The sequence below is a fragment of the Apiospora kogelbergensis genome (assembly GCF_038363985.1).
Source record: "Apiospora kogelbergensis strain CBS 113332 chromosome Unknown utg000009l_segment0_segment0, whole genome shotgun sequence".
NCBI lineage: Eukaryota > Fungi > Ascomycota > Sordariomycetes > Amphisphaeriales > Apiosporaceae > Apiospora > Apiospora kogelbergensis.
Genome location: NW_027117426.1, coordinates 1,431,873 through 1,450,173, shown reverse-complemented (window position 1 = coordinate 1,450,173; position 18,301 = coordinate 1,431,873). Strand labels below are relative to the sequence as shown.

At 53.2% G+C, this 18,301-nt stretch overlaps 7 protein-coding genes across 7 annotated transcripts; 3 read left to right on the top strand and 4 right to left on the bottom strand.

The window, feature by feature from the left end:
* Nucleotides 1-236: 236 nt before the first annotated feature.
* PG998_013516 (uncharacterized protein) lies at nucleotides 237-2,242 on the top strand (the record flags this gene model as incomplete). Its single annotated transcript, XM_066880332.1, has 2 exons — nucleotides 237-1,182; nucleotides 1,215-2,242. 2 exons carry the CDS (start codon nucleotides 237-239, stop codon nucleotides 2,240-2,242), a joined length of 1,974 nt encoding a protein of 657 aa, XP_066724471.1.
* A 377-nt stretch (nucleotides 2,243-2,619) lies between these two features.
* Nucleotides 2,620-4,295, bottom strand: PG998_013515 (FAD binding domain-containing protein; the record flags this gene model as incomplete). The annotated part of the gene is made up of 2 exons (XM_066880331.1): nucleotides 2,620-3,243; nucleotides 3,282-4,295. The coding sequence occupies 2 exons, from the start codon at nucleotides 4,293-4,295 to the stop codon at nucleotides 2,620-2,622; spliced, it is 1,638 nt and encodes a 545-aa protein (XP_066724470.1).
* Nucleotides 4,296-4,821: 526 nt separating this feature from the next.
* PG998_013514 (Spermine/spermidine synthase) lies at nucleotides 4,822-6,699 on the bottom strand (the record flags this gene model as incomplete). Its single annotated transcript, XM_066880330.1, has 3 exons — nucleotides 4,822-5,229; nucleotides 5,283-5,586; nucleotides 5,639-6,699. 3 exons carry the CDS (start codon nucleotides 6,697-6,699, stop codon nucleotides 4,822-4,824), a joined length of 1,773 nt encoding a protein of 590 aa, XP_066724469.1.
* A 484-nt stretch (nucleotides 6,700-7,183) lies between these two features.
* On the top strand, nucleotides 7,184-7,578 carry PG998_013513 (mitochondrial 54S ribosomal protein bL33m). Its single transcript, XM_066880329.1, has 3 exons — nucleotides 7,184-7,245; nucleotides 7,316-7,432; nucleotides 7,515-7,578. The coding sequence occupies exons 1-3, from the start codon at nucleotides 7,233-7,235 to the stop codon at nucleotides 7,559-7,561; spliced, it is 177 nt and encodes a 58-aa protein (XP_066724468.1). The 5' UTR covers nucleotides 7,184-7,232; the 3' UTR covers nucleotides 7,562-7,578.
* A 699-nt stretch (nucleotides 7,579-8,277) lies between these two features.
* Nucleotides 8,278-10,627, bottom strand: PG998_013512 (uncharacterized protein; the record flags this gene model as incomplete). The annotated part of the gene is made up of 2 exons (XM_066880328.1): nucleotides 8,278-10,181; nucleotides 10,234-10,627. 2 exons carry the CDS (start codon nucleotides 10,625-10,627, stop codon nucleotides 8,278-8,280), a joined length of 2,298 nt encoding a protein of 765 aa, XP_066724467.1.
* A 362-nt stretch (nucleotides 10,628-10,989) lies between these two features.
* On the bottom strand, nucleotides 10,990-11,736 carry PG998_013511 (uncharacterized protein; the record flags this gene model as incomplete). Its single annotated transcript, XM_066880327.1, has 1 exon — nucleotides 10,990-11,736. The coding sequence occupies one exon, from the start codon at nucleotides 11,734-11,736 to the stop codon at nucleotides 10,990-10,992; it is 747 nt and encodes a 248-aa protein (XP_066724466.1).
* A 5,246-nt stretch (nucleotides 11,737-16,982) lies between these two features.
* Nucleotides 16,983-18,231, top strand: PG998_013510 (uncharacterized protein; the record flags this gene model as incomplete). Its single annotated transcript, XM_066880326.1, has 2 exons — nucleotides 16,983-17,267; nucleotides 17,332-18,231. 2 exons carry the CDS (start codon nucleotides 16,983-16,985, stop codon nucleotides 18,229-18,231), a joined length of 1,185 nt encoding a protein of 394 aa, XP_066724465.1.
* Between the last annotated feature and the right edge of the window lie 70 nt (nucleotides 18,232-18,301).

Genomic DNA, 18,301 nt, shown 5'->3' with positions numbered 1-18,301 from the left:
TGCAAGGTAAGCGGCGTGCGGCGGCTGTGGATTTGATGGATAGTCAGTCACCCCCCACGGACCATAATTATTTGCCCCGACCGCCCGCTCGGTAGTCGGTCTCAGATGAGGTATCACAACTAATAAAAGATGTTTCGTGAAGATAACTAAAAAGCCTCCCCGCACCCTCCAGTCTCTCTGACTCACATCTATCATTGGCTCTCTCATCGTTCGTCATCCAAGTCCGGACCGGCATCATGGCACCGACTCGTAAGCTCAATGTTCTGGTCTATACGGGGACTGGGTCCACCATTGAATCTGTGAAGCACGCCATTTACACGTTGCGACGCATGCTATCCCCCAATTATGCCGTCATACCCATCACCGAGAACACCCTGCTCAAGGAGCCCTGGGGTCCATCCTGCGCCCTCATCGTCTTTCCCGGGGGTGCCGACTTGGGCTACTGCCGCATCCTGAACGGCCAGGGGAACGCCATCATCGCCGAATACGTCCGCCGAGGCGGCGCCTATCTGGGATTCTGCGCCGGCGCCTACTACGGCAGCAAGAAGTGCGAGTTTGAGGTCGGCAACAAACCCATGGAAGTCGTCGGGTCCAGGGAGTTAGCCTTCTTCCCGGGAATCTGTCGCGGTGGCGCCTTCAAGGGGTTCCAATATCACAGCGAGAAGGGTGCCAAGGCCATCAAGCTCAATGTCCGGAAGGACACCTTTAAGAGCGCAGGGGTGGTGCCGGACGAAGTCACGACCTACTACAACGGTGGCGGTGTGTTCGTGCCACTTGGCGGCAAATTCGGCGACGACGTCGATGTGCTTGCATCGTATGCCGCCGACCTGGACGTGGACGGCGGCGAGGAGAACGCTGCGCTTGTGCATTGCAAAGTCGGTCTGGGGAGCGCGTTGCTGTCCGGTCCTCACCCCGAGTTCTCCCCCGCCAACCTCAGCAAGCAGTATGATGTTCCGGGCTACGACGAGCTGATAGCGACCCTCAAGGCTACGGATGACGTGCGAACCAGTTTTCTCAAAGCCTGCCTGGCTAAGCTGGGCCTAGAGGTGAGCCCGGAGACGTCTGCTGTGCCTTCGCTGTCGAAACTTCACCTGTCGTCGCTGACCAAAGGGGAAGTGGAAATACTGCTGCACTCTCTAGAGGATGTAATCACGCGGAAGGACGGCGAAGAGTTCATCAAGGGCGAGCAGGATACTTTCCATCTCGAAAAGCAGAGACCAGATGGTCTACGCACGAGTTGAACGAGGCCTTGCCGGACACAAACGGCGAGCCTCCGAAAGAGGAAGAGGTCGGCATTGTCGACTACTCTACCATAACGAAGCGAGTAGTGGTACACGAGAGTGCCTGGCCTGACACCAAGGAAACCCCCTACTTCAACCACCACGCCTTTTACGCGGGACTCCGGGACTATCGCGAGAGGGAAGCAGATGCGGACGAATGGGGAAATCACCTGATGTATGGAGAAGTCGTCACGAGTACGAACACTCTTCTGGAGAAGAACTATAGCCTCCTGTCGAAACTGCCAGACGGCTTCACCTTGACGGCCACGACGCAGGTGGCCGGCCGCGGCCGTGGCAACAATGTCTGGGTCTCGCCCGCCGGGTCCCTCATCATGTCGACCGTAATCAACCACCCCGCCCATCTTGCACCCACGAGGCCCATAGTCTTCATCCAGTACCTGGCCGCCATCGCCATCGTGCAGGCGGTCAAGAGCTACGACAAGGGCTACGCCGAGGTGCCCGTCAAGCTGAAGTGGCCCAACGACATCTACGCCCTGGACCCCAGGGCGGACACCCCTGGGACGTACGTCAAGATCGGCGGCATACTGGCCAACTGCGCCTACTCAGACGGCGCCTACCAGATCGTCCTGGGCATCGGCATCAACACGACGAACGGGCGCCCCACCACGTCGCTGGACGCCCTGCTGCCGTCCCACCTCGCCCCCTTCCGGATCGAGCGGCTCGTCGCCCGCATCCTCACGCGCCTCGAGGCGCTATATAAGCTCTTCGTCCGCAAGGGATTTACCGCCGAGCTCGAGCACACTTACTACCAGCACTGGCTGCACGGGCGCCAGGAGGTCACGCTCGAGGCCGAGGGAGGTGTCAAGGCCCGCATTGTCGGTATCACGAGGGACTGGGGCATGTTACGAGCGGAGGAGATTGGGTCGGGCAAGATGTGGGCTCTGCAGAGCGACGAGAACAGTTTCGACTTCTTCAAGGGTTTGGTCAAGAGAAAAATTTAACTATATGGTATGAGCTGGGAAATGGTACCTAAAAGCGTAGAGGGGAGAAACGGCGCATTAGTCGGCTGTGTGTCAAAAAGCAACTTCCAAAAATGGCATATAGACAATAGAAGTGACCGGGTCAGTATAGAGTGTTCTATTATTATTATTATTATTATTATTATTATTATTATTATTACAATTATCTTTTTGTGTACAGTTCACTTTTCGCCCTGAAAGCTGATGTATCTTGCCCCTATCCACCATATTGGCGTGCATGAAAAAGACCCCAATTATGCAGTTGGGCTATATTTTGAATGCCATATTAGCTCTGATGACTGTCTATCAGACGGTCTGCATCGCGGACTGGCCTTTGAGCACCATTGCTTCAACGTCGACTAGCCCTTAGCCACTGTATCGCTCTCGCCCGAAGACCGGTTCTTTGCCCTGGAAGCGGCAGCAGCATGCCCTCCAGCCCTCCGGCCCGAACTGGCACAGTCCGCAGGGCTACCGGGCCCGACACTAGACTTTCCATCTAGCGGCTTCACAGGTGCAGCGGCAAGACCACTGCAATGGTCACTGCCGCTGCTCACCGTCGCACACCGCCCCGCAGCGTACAGCCCCCGAATCTGCCGCCCCTCCGCGTCCAGCACAATGCCGGAACCCTCGTCGACCCGGATCAGCTCGACTAGACTCGTCCTCCTCCTGGGCGTCGGCGATCGACCCCGCTCCAGCGGCGCCGAGATGTCCAGCGCGTAGAACGGCGCCCGTTTGAGGACGGCGCGGCAATGCTCCGGCGACTTGCGGAACGCGTCCTGGCCGCCCGCGCGGATTGCCTCGTTGTATGTGCTGACGGCCTTGCCCAGCCCGTCTGCGTCGACGCCGATCTTCTGCGCCAGAGCGTCAAGCGTCTTTGCTTTTTGGTGAGGTTGGGTGGAATGCTGCTGATCCTGCTTTCGTTCGTCCTTGGGCTCCCCCGTCTTTCGCTTCTCTTTTTTCTCCTTTTTCTTCTCCTTCTTTATCTTCTTTTTGCCAGGGCCCATTGCCGCGCATCGAGGACGAGGAAGGCCTCCCCGTCCGCCTTTCGTCTCAGCTCCTTGGTAAAAACGTCCGTATGCAGGTCCTCAGCAGCGAAGCGCTGGCCCGTCGCCCGGCTGACTGCGATCCCGCACATGTGCGCGCGGGCTAGCGGCGGCGGCTTAGTCGACGAAGGCGAAGACGATGGCCCCTTTGGATCATCGTCTACGTAGCAAGAGATGAAGGCCACGGCGCCTCCGACCTGTCGGGCCAGCTCGACGCCCGGGCTGTCGCCGTCCGAATCCGAGCCCAACATCAGCTGCTGGTTGTCGTCGTCGCTACACGATGTGTTAGGGTTTCCCGTCGCCAGCACGACACCTACACGGGCGCGGTAGAAAATGCGCTTCGGCGACACCTGTACAGCCGTAGCACCGCTTTTACGATGCGGGATTGTGCGCTTAGTGAGGCGTCGCAGGTATTGTTTGAGAACTCGACGGCGGTGGTCGGTAGCACGCGGAAGGACATTGCACTCGACACCAGTCACTGCTTTGTTATCATCCTTTTCCGACAGCGTCTCCGCTCCCCCATCATGTCCGCAAACCAATCGCACGACCCGGCAGGCCGGTCGGTACTCCAGTCGCAGTAGCGGGCCTTCGCTCGCGCCCTCTCGCGCCCTCTCGCCCTCAAGCAACGACTCGGAGGCGTCGGGGGTGCCGGCTCTCTTCCTCTTCCTCTCCCTCCTCCAATTTCTTCGTCCGTGTCGAAACGGCCACGCCACACACAGCAGCCGGCGGTACAGAGAGCTCTCCTTGTCCTGGGCGGCAGCGCCTTGGCATCTCTGCAACCATGCCCGTATTTCAGCACTGGTCTTATCGTTGCGCTTGAGCAGCTCCAAATCGCCGCCGGTGCATGTGGCGGTGCCATTTTCGTCTATCAGGAGTACTGTAAGTGTTTCATCATGCTCGAGGGCTTCTCGAGCTGCGCTTATGCCAGCTAGACCCGAGCCGATCACGATGACATCGTAGTTGCAGCCGTCGTTGTTATTGTTTTCGCCCATGGAAAGTGAGTAGAAAGTCCAATAATTCCATGTACATATAAACATCGTGAGGCTTTGACGGACCTAGCGCGGGACGTCGGATACTATATATAATCGATCCAGAGCCAACGTTAGTTACTGACTGGGTCTCGTCTTCCTGTCATTTTGTTCATGGCCATGCATGAGTGGGTTTGGTACGTGCTCTTGTGCTGCAACGTGGCGTGGTGCAGGGACGCAAATGACCCCCGTTCGACGAGAGATTGAGCGGACCATTTGACGAGGGTGGGCGAGCGTGTAATTTGCTGATTATATTTCAACCATAAATCCGCTCCCAAAGTTGCGCTCAATGTGGGATGACTTCATGTTCGCACCCATGGGTAAAAACGGGATCTGACTTCTCAGCCCAATTTCATATACAGTCCACATTGTCTCGCGGCATACATTTTCTTATCCGTAGCCCCAAGACCAAACCAATCAATCCAAAACAACGGCACGACTGTGATATATACAACAACCCAGCGTTTCTTGTCATCTTCACGGCTTCCGCTTACCAGCTCTCCCAAATCTCCTTAGGTAGGACGGTACGCATAACTGCCCAGTGACCGAGCGCTGTCTGGTCGTGATGCTTGACCAGGACGTCCGTCTGGTTGTTTCGCACCAAGCCGACTTTATCGCCGCTCAAGAAAGCCGACTCTGGGACTTCGTGCCGCGGCACCATGAACTGAGCTCGCGCTTTGCTTTGGAGAAAGTCTCTGTCAAGTGCATGTCTAAACGCAATCTTCTTTTCCGTCTTCCTGCAGAAGACTACAACATTGTCGAAATCTTGCCCGTTCTTTTCAATTTCCTCCTGGGATGGTTGCGGTGATTCGCGGAACACGCGACATGAGGGGAAGACCTCTCTGATAGTCTTCATCACGGTGCTGAGAGGGGGCAGCAGGAAGTCGCCGGCATAGTTCTGGGGATTTGTTAGGGATGATTGGCAGTCCGCGGGGGAAATTGTTAACTTACAATAGCAATAACGCCATCTGGCTTGAGGAGAGCATTCAGAGACTGCAGGAACTCCAGCGTGAAGAGTGGGATAGGCTCAGCTCCACCCGTGAAAACATCATGAAGGATATAGTCATACTGCTCAGGTGTATCCAATGCAGCTCGGGCAGTGTAAGTAACCGCATCCTCGATCACGGCGGTGTGGTTAGCAGGGAGCCCGAAATACTTGACAGCATATTCATAGACGACGGGGTCGATTTCCACGATGGTGGTGTCAATTCCATGGGCAATCATGGCCGATGGAGACGTCCCAATCCCGAGACCGCTTGAGAAATGTTTAGTACATGCGCATCCCCGGCGGGCAAGAAACAACTCACATATTCAGTGCTTTGGCCTGGCTATCGGGAACCTTCTTTTCGACCTTCACAAGACGTACGGCTTCTAGCATAGTGAACACGGCGTAGATAGGCTCTGCCACGATCGGCTTCTCCAAATGCGTCCATTCGCCGCCGAGGAGACTATGGTCACATCTCATAACCTTGAAACCCAATTCGTGGCTTTCCAGCACCGACATGTAGCCTGTTAACGACTCGCGTCTGTCGAGCAATTCCCACTGCTGTGCGCCCAAGGAGGCGTTGAGAGCTTGCGTCGCCATGGGGGTCATGAGATGCGTGTTGAGGAAGGCAGTGTGTAGCAACGCAGGGATGGTGAACAGCAGATACTTCGAGGGTGCCATTACTGTGTAAGTCCCTGCCAGAACCAACTCCAGGCCGACTCGGGTTGAGATGATGGACTTGCCGATGTGGCTTCCCAATTGATCCGCAGAAAGCATCTCGGCAAACTTGTATACTCCGTAGGAGCCGAAACCGGGGGCAGCGTCTGCCGCCCATTTGGGCAAGCCCGAGAGGTCGAGAGCCTCCAAGACGTCAGCCACACTGGCCACGGTCAAGGTCATGAGGGGGAACAAGGTCAGGGCCTCGGTCACCAACGGACCCCAATGAGCTGTCAGAGCGCCGCTCAATTTGAACAGATAGAATTGCACCATGGGGATGTAGGTAGCAACCAGGGGCAGCATCAGCCACGTCTTGAGAGGCAGGTTCCGTTTGAAAAACAGGTTTCCAGCCCAGCCGACAAAGGCTGCCGCCATCAAGACATAATTGTGCCATATCGCCGAAGGGATGCCGCCATAGACGGGGGAGAGGGCCAACTGGGACACATTGGCATACACGCCAAGGATGGACAGCAGCGAAGCAGCCTTGCCGTAGACCTGGCCCTGTTCAAGAAGCCATTTTGACCAAGTCTCCGTTTGGGCTTGTTCCTTGAGCTGCTTCAACTCGCGCTCGAAACTTTCTGGGGTGAATGACGAGTTGGGGTCTATTGACGGAGGCTCCTCCTCCTTCCGCGCCTCCTTCTTCGACGACCGTGTGCGAGGCGCCATGGCGAGTGCAAGAATGAATGGATGAGAAAGATCAAGGACAAAGAATACGACGCAAATTACACCAACAGCCCGAATGATTCAGGGACTCGACTTCAACAAATTGAGCTCAACACGGAGACAGAAATATTTCAACAGCCCGCTGTTGAGGCTCCGTTGTCCGTACTAATATGTGTTGTTCGGCGGAAATGGCCAGATGTTTTACGCGAACCGAGTTCCATCAATCATAGGTACTCTTACCTATCAATTGGCTGAAAGCCAGGGGCAGTTTGGAGCCACACTTTGTTTCAAGTCCAAGTAGGACCCTGAGTCGGGTGGATGTTCAGGTGGACAGGTGGGAGCTGTTCGGCCAAGCCACAACAGCTGCGAGAATGTGGCTTGGCCGGCTATGTCATCCACGGCCCACGACTGCCCCTCAAGCCACACCTTTTGGCAAGCTCCACCAAAATTCCATCGCCATTGCAAAGCTACGAACCGGACTTTCGATCATTGTCGCATACCTCGGTTCGGGCCATTGACTGAAGACATTGCCCAACATGGCGAAGAAACGTACGTAGCTGCCTCTCGGCACCCAAGGCGAAATAGCCATCACTGCTGACTTCGCGACCAAATCACACAGCCAAGGCTCGCATGATCAACGTGCGCCTCCTGTCCATGGCCATGACAGGATTTTTCTACTCATTCACACGGCCTCGCGTGGCACGGCCCATGAGCATGCTCAAATACGATCCAATCGGTACGATTTGCTCCCGAGCTCAGGCCCAATCGTCTACTCTGTCGGCCAATGTTCCTGCTGGCTAACGTCCTCGTCCCTCTAGTGCGGAAAAAGGTGCTGTTCCTCGAGCAAAAACGAAAAGGCAAATGATCTTACACGCCCACGACAAAACGAAAGCACCGGCTGTACATATGGGATCAGAATCGCATTCCTGACTTCCCCGGGACAGGATCCAAGATGGAATCCATGCGGGCACAGGGGATATGGCTAGCAGCCGCTCGTGACTTGTACATTACTGTATAAGTGTGTATCATTAGAGCTTGGAGAAGTCGGGCATCATCAGCATAGGGAACAAACTAGGCGTTTTGATTTGGGAGCTCGGCTTCTTAGCTACATGCATACTCTTGTCACTTGCAACATATCATCCCATCAATCATCCCAACAGATACCGTCCATCTTCGTGTTCTCTCCATCTCGAGCCACATCGATAGCAACATGTGAGAAATGAATAGCCCCTCGTTGGCATCATTCTCTTGTTTGATTTAGCTTGTATCATAATATGGACGACCATGTGCGCAGTCCGGCCGATACCAGCTCGCCCAAGAACAGAAAGAAAATCAGCCCAAAAGCGACAATGCGTGGAGGTACGCCTCGTCTCTTCCTCACTCGCACCCTTACTGTCATCACTTCGAGTTAGTAGACGTTCGATTGTGATTTCGCAAACCGGCGCTTAAAGGGCAATTCACGCTGTTGGCCTTGACTTTGCGATGATGGCTGGCTACTACGCGACCCCTGAGTCATTGTTTGGCTTGAAGCGATCGAGGCCTGGCTTGCGTTGTATGGCTCGGAGTCTCTGCTACTGTAGGTTACGATGCCGGGGGTTCGTCTAGGCAATGGCCCCCTCGCTGACTATGCGACGAATTTCGGGGATTGCCAAAGATTCGGGTTGACATGTCCTTCTCTGTGACCTCATCCTCCGAATCCTGTAGCCCACCAGACATCAACTGTGAGATCTTCGGTCGGGTGCTTCGAGAAGGCCCAGCATTCAACTGGGCAACGGCAAGTGGCTTGGCTCGTTTGTTGACATACTCCTCGTCGCATCGCCCGCCAGCGTCATTGGGGACAGAGCTCGACCTGGCTCGCTTTTGGCTACCGGATCCATGGGTCGTTTGATCGTTGCTTGCACCACGAACCGGACGGTTGTACATGCTATGGTTCGAGACGACGGGCTTTTCGAACATCGGTTGAAGCCCGTTTGAGCCTTCTGGCGCTTCTGGGCTGCAGTCCTTATCTGTCAATGCTTCCAAGTCTCTGGAATTCGAGCGCAGTACTCTCATGATTGACTTGGGAGGTATGGCCTGTCTTCTAGCCTCTCGTTCTTCTTCCACTGTTAGAGGAGCCTTTCCGGCATCTGGCACCTTCGGCGATTGCACCACAACTCGTCGAGTGCGTTCATCCGTGAGGTCTGCAGGAGTTGTTGCTGGATTAATCCTTCGCATCTTCTCACTTTCTTCGAGGAGCTCTCTCTTCGTGCACTCCATTTCTTTGTTATCCTTGGAGAATTCTGTGAAAAGCGCCATTGTTCGCTCATGCATTTGTCGTTGTGCTTGAACCTCTCTTCCAACCTCTTTTGTCAACACATCTTGCTCATCCATCTTCTCGCGAAGGCTCTTCATCTCAGCTTCTTCCACTGATCGAACCAATGACAACTCTTGTATCCTCTTTCTTGCATTTTCGAGGTCCTTTCCGAGGCGAGACCGTTCCTTCTCACTGGACTCTAGACGCCTATGAAGTTCTTGGCGGTCTTCTTGGAGGCGATGTTCAAGCCCTTTCGATTGCCGAACTACCTTTTCCAGTTTCTCTTCGAGCTGCTTTGATGCTTCGCCTGACCTCTTGACCGTCTGGTCCTTCTCAATGATCCGATCTTCTAGACGAGCCACCTCGTCTTCAAGGTGTCGATGAACCTCGACCTCGGTTTGTAGGTTCGAAATAGTTGCCTCGAGAGAAACCACATGTTCCTCTAGATCAGAATTGGTATCTAGTTGTTTCTTCTGATATTCCATATGCTCTATCAAAGAGCAGTTCTCCTCATTCAGCGCTTGGGCCGCCTCGGCGTCGGCTTGAAGCTCCTTGTTCTCCTTTTCAAGTGCTGCAAGTTCTGCTCGGAGCTCTTCATTTGCCCGGCCAAACTCGAAGTTCCAGGACTCGGCCTGCTGCCATTGCTCGAGCGTCTCCTGAAGTCTCTCATCGAGTAGTTGTAGCTTATGCTGCGATTCTTGGTACATGTATTGTACTCTTTGTGAGTTTTTGTCATCCCTCACTTCGTTGTAGATGTGGTCGCACACGTCCTGGATTGAGCCAATGCCAGTAGTCAACAACTCCTGATCTTCTGTCCTGATCGACTGCTTTGAGGTCATTTCTTCCCGAATTGCACCGGAGACCTCACTGACCAGGTCGTTTTTCAACGACTGTACCAGATCCGTAATGGTCCCTTGGTTCGATACCCTGACGTCCTCAATAGACTTCAAAACTGTATCAAGTCTATGCGCTTGCTCGCTAATCAAATCTGCATCGGGCGCATGCTTTGTGTTTTGGCTCAAGGTCTCCAAGATCCTGTCATTCTGGGATGCAAGTGTTTTGACATTCTGTGTAAGAAGTAGCTGTGCTTGATCGAGCTCCTTTCTTAGACCTTCGGAAATATCCTTCTCCTTGAATAAGTCTTTCTGCCGTTCGTCCAGCTGGATCCGAAGAGTCGATGTTTCCTCGTTGACTGTACAATGTTAGCATTTAGTTGTAATAAGGTGGCATGTTAGAATACTTACGCTTGGCTATCTGCTCTTGAGCTTCTCTTGAAACTTCAATCACACTTGACTGGATATCTGCTCTGATCTTCTCATTTTCCTGTCGGACTTGCTCTGACCTCGCTTCTTGTTCTTTCTGGGCAGTCAATATCATCTCTCTATTGCGACGATAAAGTCTCTGGTGCTCCTCGGTGGCTGCATTGAGCTGGGTCTTGAACTCTTGACATTTCGTGTGTAGCTTCCCTACCTTGGACAAGGATAACTCAGCTCTTTCTCTCTCTTGCTCGACTTGTGCGGCCAATTTGTCCTTCTCAGCAGTGGTGCAGTCGATCAGTTGTGATTGCGCGTGTATCTGATCTTTGTACTCTTCGAGATTCTCTCCTTGTGTCGTAATCTGCTCCTCGAGGGACCTCATCTTGGTATCCGTATCATTTCTGTACTCTCCGAGGCTATAGAAATATGAGTTCCATTGCTTTGTCAACCCCACAAACTCAGTGTTCAGCTTCTCCCCTATTCCTGGGCCGTCCACTAGCCTCGATTTGTGTTGGGGGACTCTGCGCTTCGACACATTTGAATCCGAAGAAGGAGGTCTACAAGGAGGCTGAGGTACAGGCTCTTTCCGTATTGGCCTGGTTATACTGGGCGTTGCTGGGTATTTTCGGCCAGGTCGCACCTGGGGCGAATGGCGGATTCCTCGATCAATTGATCTGCGCTGAGGCTGTGGCGTTCTTGGATGGTCTGGAGATAGGACCAAATCTTCTGGGCCTTCATTCGTGGTCACTTCAGAGAATTTTTCTCTCTTGTAAGAACTCGCAGCATGTTCGGGGGCCGATTGTTGGTGAGTTGAGGTGCCAATTTGGCCTGGTTTTGCAACCCCACGATGCTCTTTCCCTTTTCATCAATGGCCTGTCTTACTTTTGCCACCGTACGAGTAGGAGTTGAATTCGGGATGCTGTCCTCTCCAGATCCATCTGAGGGTTGCTTTTCCATGTCTCCAACCTTTGGGACAGAGCCAATCAACGGTCTATCCCTTTCCACAGTCATACTCGAAGGAACAGAGACAAGTCGGTCAGCATCTCGAATATTTATTGGGGGCGTCTTCTTGATGGGGGATTTGCGGGCCACGATTGGCGAAGAAGCTTTTGGATGCGGGATGCTGATGCGTTGGGTACTCTTAGAGGGCCTGCGGAGATCATGATGGGCGAAAGAGAAAGTATCAATCACTTCCTGTTGAGGGTCGACAAAATGGGGACGTGAGATCAAATTCCCCAATTGCGTATTAGAAACTCCTGTGGTAGTTCCCGTTGAGATGGCTGGTGCTTCCAGCTGGTTCCCCTCCTGAGATTTCATCTCGATTGAGGTGTCGAGCTGGGCGGGTTCTTCCTGGATGTACGGGAGGTCGTTCCAGCGACGGTTATAAGGCATACTCTGCGAGTATGACTGGGTAGAGCATATGTGAGACTCTGGGCTTTCCTCTCCTGCTGGAGCTGCCCACTCCTCGTCATCTGGAAGGGGATGGGACATGGTGTTGCATGCAGACCATGTACTGGGCTGCTGGAGCCGAATAGACAACGAACAACCCGAATCGCTTGTTTTTGATTACAGATGGTGTGGAAAAGTGATCAAGGCAGGTTGGTGGTGTCTCCGAAGGAACTTCAGAACTCAAATTGGTAACAAAAGCCACCGAAGCTGTTGTATGTGCAGCGATCGTTTTCAAGTGAGGACGACAATTGTAGAGGGGGAAGCACCAAGTGAATCTCGACGAAAGAATCGACGAGAAGAGTTCTGCCTAAAGTCAATGAAACCAAGCTACTGTTTTGTGAATAGGAAGTTGCGTTCGGTGTTTTGGTGGACCACTTGGATGGCATGCGCAGTCGTGCCTCCCCTTTCTATATTTCAACCGATAGTTTGTAGCAGCTCGACGAAAATGCTGAATGCCATTTATTCAATTTAAATGGCTTGTATTGGTTTGAAACGGCGAACCAGCCACCTGTATATTTTCTACATGAAGACGGACCAGTGTTGTTGGTGACTGGATAATTGCGTAATAGTCAAGTATATAGAGGCTCGATTTCCACCGATTGTAACTTCTCACAAGCTAGTCATGATCCAAATATGTAGATTACTGTGATTGGAAAGTCCCAGATCCTGGTTAGTCATGGGAATTGTCGAGGAAAGAGATCTGAGACCGCAGTGACGTTAGTCGAGGGGGGACGCTGGGAATGTCCATTGGATAGAAAGGGGTGTGCATATTTCGGACCTCTACCCAGCTCCTCCGGTAAAAGCTATATATTTATCGATTCTTCTCAGTTCCTCATAATGCTCTTGGAGGATTCATGAATTGTTTGCATTAGTCTCTAATAGATTTTTGTACCAACCAGATTCATTTGCTTCTACAACCCTTAATACACCCCTAAAGAACTTCCGACGCACGGGGCTACCATTATTCTACAGTAGGCCTCCCTCATTTAATAACTGAGTATAGTCAATATCTGCATCATTTATGGTTCATGTAAGTTGAGTGGTATAGAAAGACTTGGTTTGTCTTGCTACTGGTGCGCACTATCTGCGCCCGAGTTTCAACGAGCCGAGTCAATGTTTGCTATTCACAAATACTTGACATGTTAATATACATGATGTTCTCTATAGCCTCTCAACATGCTGGCCACTCTTTGATCAAGGCACCTACAGGTTGTCCATAGTAGCAACTTGTTGTGCGAGGATGTTGAGCGTTCTTCCCAGAAATTTCCCGATAGCCACTTTCAGATTGCAACCAGAGTATTAGGTACCGTACGGAATTGGGGAATCTCGCAGCTGGACCTGTCTATAAGCCTTCTCTCGCGCTATAAGCAGTGATTATATGTATACGCTTTCGGCAAGCCGACGAAGATATGTAAGCCGGGCCATTTTCTCATCACATCATGTTCGGTCCGTGTATCGACGAGACCAGTCAGGATGGCGCTCGCTCCCGGTTCAACAACTCATGTCCTTAACCACATGGCGCTTATTCAACTCTACTGTCAAGTCGACAGAATATTCAGCTACGTCTTTTGCTCACGAATAGCACTAGCGAATGCCACTACTGGCCTGAGTATGATGATGGCTTGCCTTCCATCGTGGTTAGGGGATGCCGCCACATCTTCTTTCTGACTGATTCTTCATTTGGTCCGCTTGCATTTACCTTCTCAATTAAATACCACAAGATCTGAGAATAAATTTTCATTGTAGCATTCGCACGCCGGACCTTCATGAAGCAAGCTGCCTGAAAGTCAGAGTATAAGGCTCTACGCAACTTCTTGGGACACATTCAAAATGCCAGATTCGACAGAGACGAGGGCAATAATTGTGATGCTTAGGGTTTGGTCTTCGAGTACAGCTGCACGGATTCACCCGGAGTACGTGATAAGGACACTTCAGCCCGGTGAAACATCATTAGATTTTATTTCGTAATGCAAACGCATCTCGGTGCCCGCGGAACAAAGAGCCTGAGTGACCATCAACTCGTTATTATCAATCGGGCCATGCATATCCATCACAACCCATCACGAAATGCCTTCGCAAGTAGAATCAGGTCTCAGTAAGGTACAGGGTGGGCAAGACAGCGAGGCACGTAGCATCCATTCGACCCAGGAGCATATGATTGGAACCTGTTCTACCCTGACTGATACTTATCAAAGCCATTACTCAATAGTACGAGGTGCCCAGATTGCTGGGCTTTGGATGGTAGCGTTCTGGAACCTAGGAAAGAAGGATTGCGAGAGGTCTTCGTATAGAGATGTGATATGCATATGCAGAACGGCCACTACCTTCCGTTTGAGGGTCCACCGCGGCTATTGTATTGTGGAAGTCAGTGATGCCACCAACCCATGTCTCATGCGCATTTGGACCCTGGAGTTTGGCCGGGAGGGAAGACATATTGGGAAGCAGTATATTCGCCAAATGTAGAGGAAAGGCAGGGGCTGTGACAGTTCCAGGTGGCTCTACCGGTAAAGACAGGGAAGGCTGCAAGTGTCATCGATAGATAGGAGAGCGGGCCAGAGAGGGCGGAAACTTGGACCTTGATGGCCTCGCAATGCACAGGTCGGCTGGCCTTGTCGGCCTTATTTCTCTTGTACCTTCCTATTCATCAAGGTTGATACGTGATCTTGGGGAGCATTGCATGGGTATAGCCCCGAGCGTTGGTAGTTACTTGCCTATTTCAATCTGAGCCGTACTTTGGGGGAGCGGAATTGTCTCGAGAAATGCTTGGAAAGCAGCACGCACGTGAGAGTATATTGGTGTCCAGAGGCCGAGGCGGGCTCTTGGGCCTGCGTGTACAGGTGGTGGGGAAAGGCCGTCTTGTTCTCGAGAGATCGCGATGATCGTTGCCAGAATAACACTCCTCGCTGGGTCGGACAATCAGCAGACGACTTGGATGAACCCTTGCTGCTGATCCGGGCTACTAGCGAAGTGGATAAGAGGGAACATGGCCTAGTACCGGCCGAATCAAGATCGGATTTACTATTTTTAATGCTGGCTAGGCAAGACATCTCTAGTCTGCGTATGCAAGGTGAGGAATATTGTTTATATCGGTTTCTGGAGAGAGGGAACTACGTATATTCATCCATCCATCTATTCGTTAGGTAATGGCAACGGCTTGTTTACTTGAGAACACTTACAGCCGGCGGGGGCGGTTCCAGCCCGGGTGACACAGCCATCAGATTCGGTTTACATGCGTCGACAGATAGTTGCTGCCCTTGCCGGGTAAAGCAAGCCGATATAGATACAGCCAGATCGGAATTGGGCCTGCGGGTTGATAAAGGCTGATAAGCGTTACAAGGGTGTGTCTGCTGGGCGCCTACCCATGTACGGTACGACATACGACGGAGAATTTCCCCAAGTAATGATCGGCATGGGAAGTGTTACCTCTGACCGAACGTCATCGCCAATAGGACTGCTTTGATAAACCGGCCGTTGCTGCAAGAGCGGAGGAATAGACAAGCCCTGTCCCGTCAAGCAGCGGCAGAAAGCGCCAGCAGAGAAGCCGACTTGTCTGTGGCTAACGGGAGGGGAAATAACGGCGGCTGTGACCCGTGGTTTAAGCTTAACGCCAAGGCTTCAGGGTACTCGCTGCAACTGCATGTGCCCAGGGAGAATCTCTCCACCTCTGCACAGCAACTCCCATACCAAGCACCAGACGTGGTGCTTTGCTGCGACGTCTTCTTATCAGCTCGTTGCACCTGCTGAGGCCAAGCTTCGAGGAGCACTGGCCCATCGCAGGGAAACCCCAAGACCAGCAGTCCATCATTATGGGGGCGTCATCAGACAAACCGCCATGAGCAAACACTCCAGCACTGTTTCGATATGTTGATTAGCCTGCTTGCTATATTGCTTATGGCGCTTGGGGGCAACCTCTTTCGGCAGATACAGTATGCCCGACTTCTATTCGCCCGTGGACATGGTTTTCGTAAGCAGGCCACCAAGCTTATCTCACTGGCCTATCGGCGCATATTACGAGTGAACCCCCCGGCCGAACACCTCAAAAGGCTTGGTGCCCCATTTAGGAAGGCGAGGGCGAGACCATGTTGCGGCCGGTATGGCGACACGCCGTCGTTAACAGAGACGGGCGCAACGAACAAGCTTCTCAATATATATCGGGTCTTGGCATGCACTGGAGAACCATACTTCAATATGCGCATCATGTTCACCAGGAAGGTGGCAAGATGCTGGTGCGTAACACGACTTTATCGAAAACGCGCCGTAACCGGTGCTGCAGAAGCCCCCAAGCCACCCGGGCTTTCACAAGCCTGCGAGCAGCTCCAGTGATGCTCTACCGTAACTGGCATATGCAGGCTACTGGATATGCCTGAGTCGCGATACCACGGCCTTCACAAGATGCAGTAGCCCCTCCTGACTTGCCAGTTGCAGAAGCGCGACACTATAGCGCCTCGCTTGCTGGGCGACTCCGCTATGTTCTATAGAGCATCGGCTCACCATTGAGACATATTCACCTAGCTTGAAGCCAGTTGACCACTCGCAGCATCGAACTCGGCAGTGAGCACGCAATAACGAGGGCACTTGAGTGCATCCGCTTCATCCTCCCCAAGCTGCGCCGACAGGGGTATGGTGTTTGTCTCACCCCGAAGTTTCCATCACTCACACATACCGCATATAGTAGCCCCGCTTATGTCTATATTGTAGGGAAGGATACATACCCCATCCTCCTGACAAATCCGGACAAGTGATACTTGGCAAAGCCATCTGTTAACGAATGAGACGATGGCCTTGGCCTTTCGATCCATAGGGGCCATACTCGAGCCTACATATCAATGTCGTGGCTTCAGGCGCATATGACGGCAGTGGTCTTGCCTTGTATGTGAGGCTCGTACTTGGCGGGACTGGGATTCTGATAAGGGACAGAATATTTTGTCGACCTCTCCTTGTCCTGTACATTTTACGGAGTATGCGGCATACTGCCATTGTGACTCTTCCCAATAGAGACCCCAATAGGGCGTCGCCTATCTTGCGGCCGTGGTGGTCGTTGACACTCACTCGACTAACACCCTTTCTATGGTCTGCCTTCCCAAAGAGGAAGGCGACTCGCACATCGCATAGTCGCCATGTGTTGCTCTATGCTTCCACTACCCGAAAGTTAAGAGCTGATTGAGGATAAATAGTCTTGATGTCCTCTACCAAAATATCTCCCCTTTTCGTCCCAAGTCACTCACTCACTGGACTCACATCACCCAATCATCGGCCTTCGTCAAATACTCTCTTGAATCATCTTCAATATGAAGTCTGCTGCTATTCTGTCTCTCCTCCCCTTGGCTCTGGCCGCTCCGGCTACCCTCAACAAGCGCGAGGGTGGTCCTGCCGCCGTGCTGCGACCCCGCGAGGCCAAGCTCATCTCCAACCAGTACATCGTCAAGTTCAAGGACCAGTCGGATAGCATGACCATCAACAGCGCCATGGACACCTTCCCAGGTGATGCTGAGCACGTTTGGCACAACAACTTCAAGGGCTTCGCCGCCAAGTTGGACGATGCTGCTCTCGAGTCATTGAAGAACCACCCCGACGTGAGCAGTAACTCTCTAGTTTACCCATCACCGAATAATGCCCCTATCTAACTGTTCTGAACAGGTGGACTACATTGAGCAAGACTCCATCGTGTCTATCAATGCCTACGTGACCCAGTCCAACCCGCCGTGGGGCATTGCTCGCGTCTCGCACAAGAGCCGCAACACGGCCAGCTACACCTACGACAGCAGTGCCGGCGCCGGTACTTGCGCCTACGTCATCGACACGGGCATCTACACCGCCCACTCGCAGTTCGGCGGCCGCGCCACGTTCCTCAAGAACTACGCCGACAGCTCCAACTCGGACGGCAACGGCCACGGCACCCACGTCGCCGGCACCATCGGCGGCTCCACCTACGGAGTGGCCAAGGGCACCAGCCTCTACGCCGTCAAGGTCCTCAACGCCCAGGGCTCAGGCACCAACTCGGGCGTCATCTCGGGCATCAACTTCGTGGCCGATGACGCGGCGTCGCGCAACTGCCCCAACGGAACCGTCGCCAACATGTCGCTCGGCGGTGGCAAGTCGACCACCCTGAACCAGGCCGCGGCCGGCCTCATCAGCTCCGGCGTCTTCCTGGCCGTGGCCGCCGGTAACGACGGCGCCAACGCCGCCAACTACTCGCCCGCCTCGGAGCCCAGCGTCTGCACCGTCGGAGCCACCACCTCGTCCGACGCCGTCGCCAGCTACTCCAACTACGGCAGCGTCGTCGACATCTTCGCCCCTGGCTCCAGCATTCTGTCCTCCTGGATCGGCTCCACCTCGGCCACCAACACCATCTCGGGTACCTCCATGGCCACCCCCCACGTTGCCGGCCTCGGCGCTTACCTGCTGACCCTCATGGGCAAGAAGTCACCTACCGCTCTGTGCAGCTACATCGCCAGCATTGCCACCAGCGGCGTTCTGTCCGGTGTTCCTTCGGGCACCGTCAACAAGCTTGCCTTCAACGGTAACCCCTCTGGTTAAAGTACCGACAACCGAGCCACCCTAGTTTCCTTCTGTTTCTCCTTTAATTCTATTCAGACTCGGCGCAGAA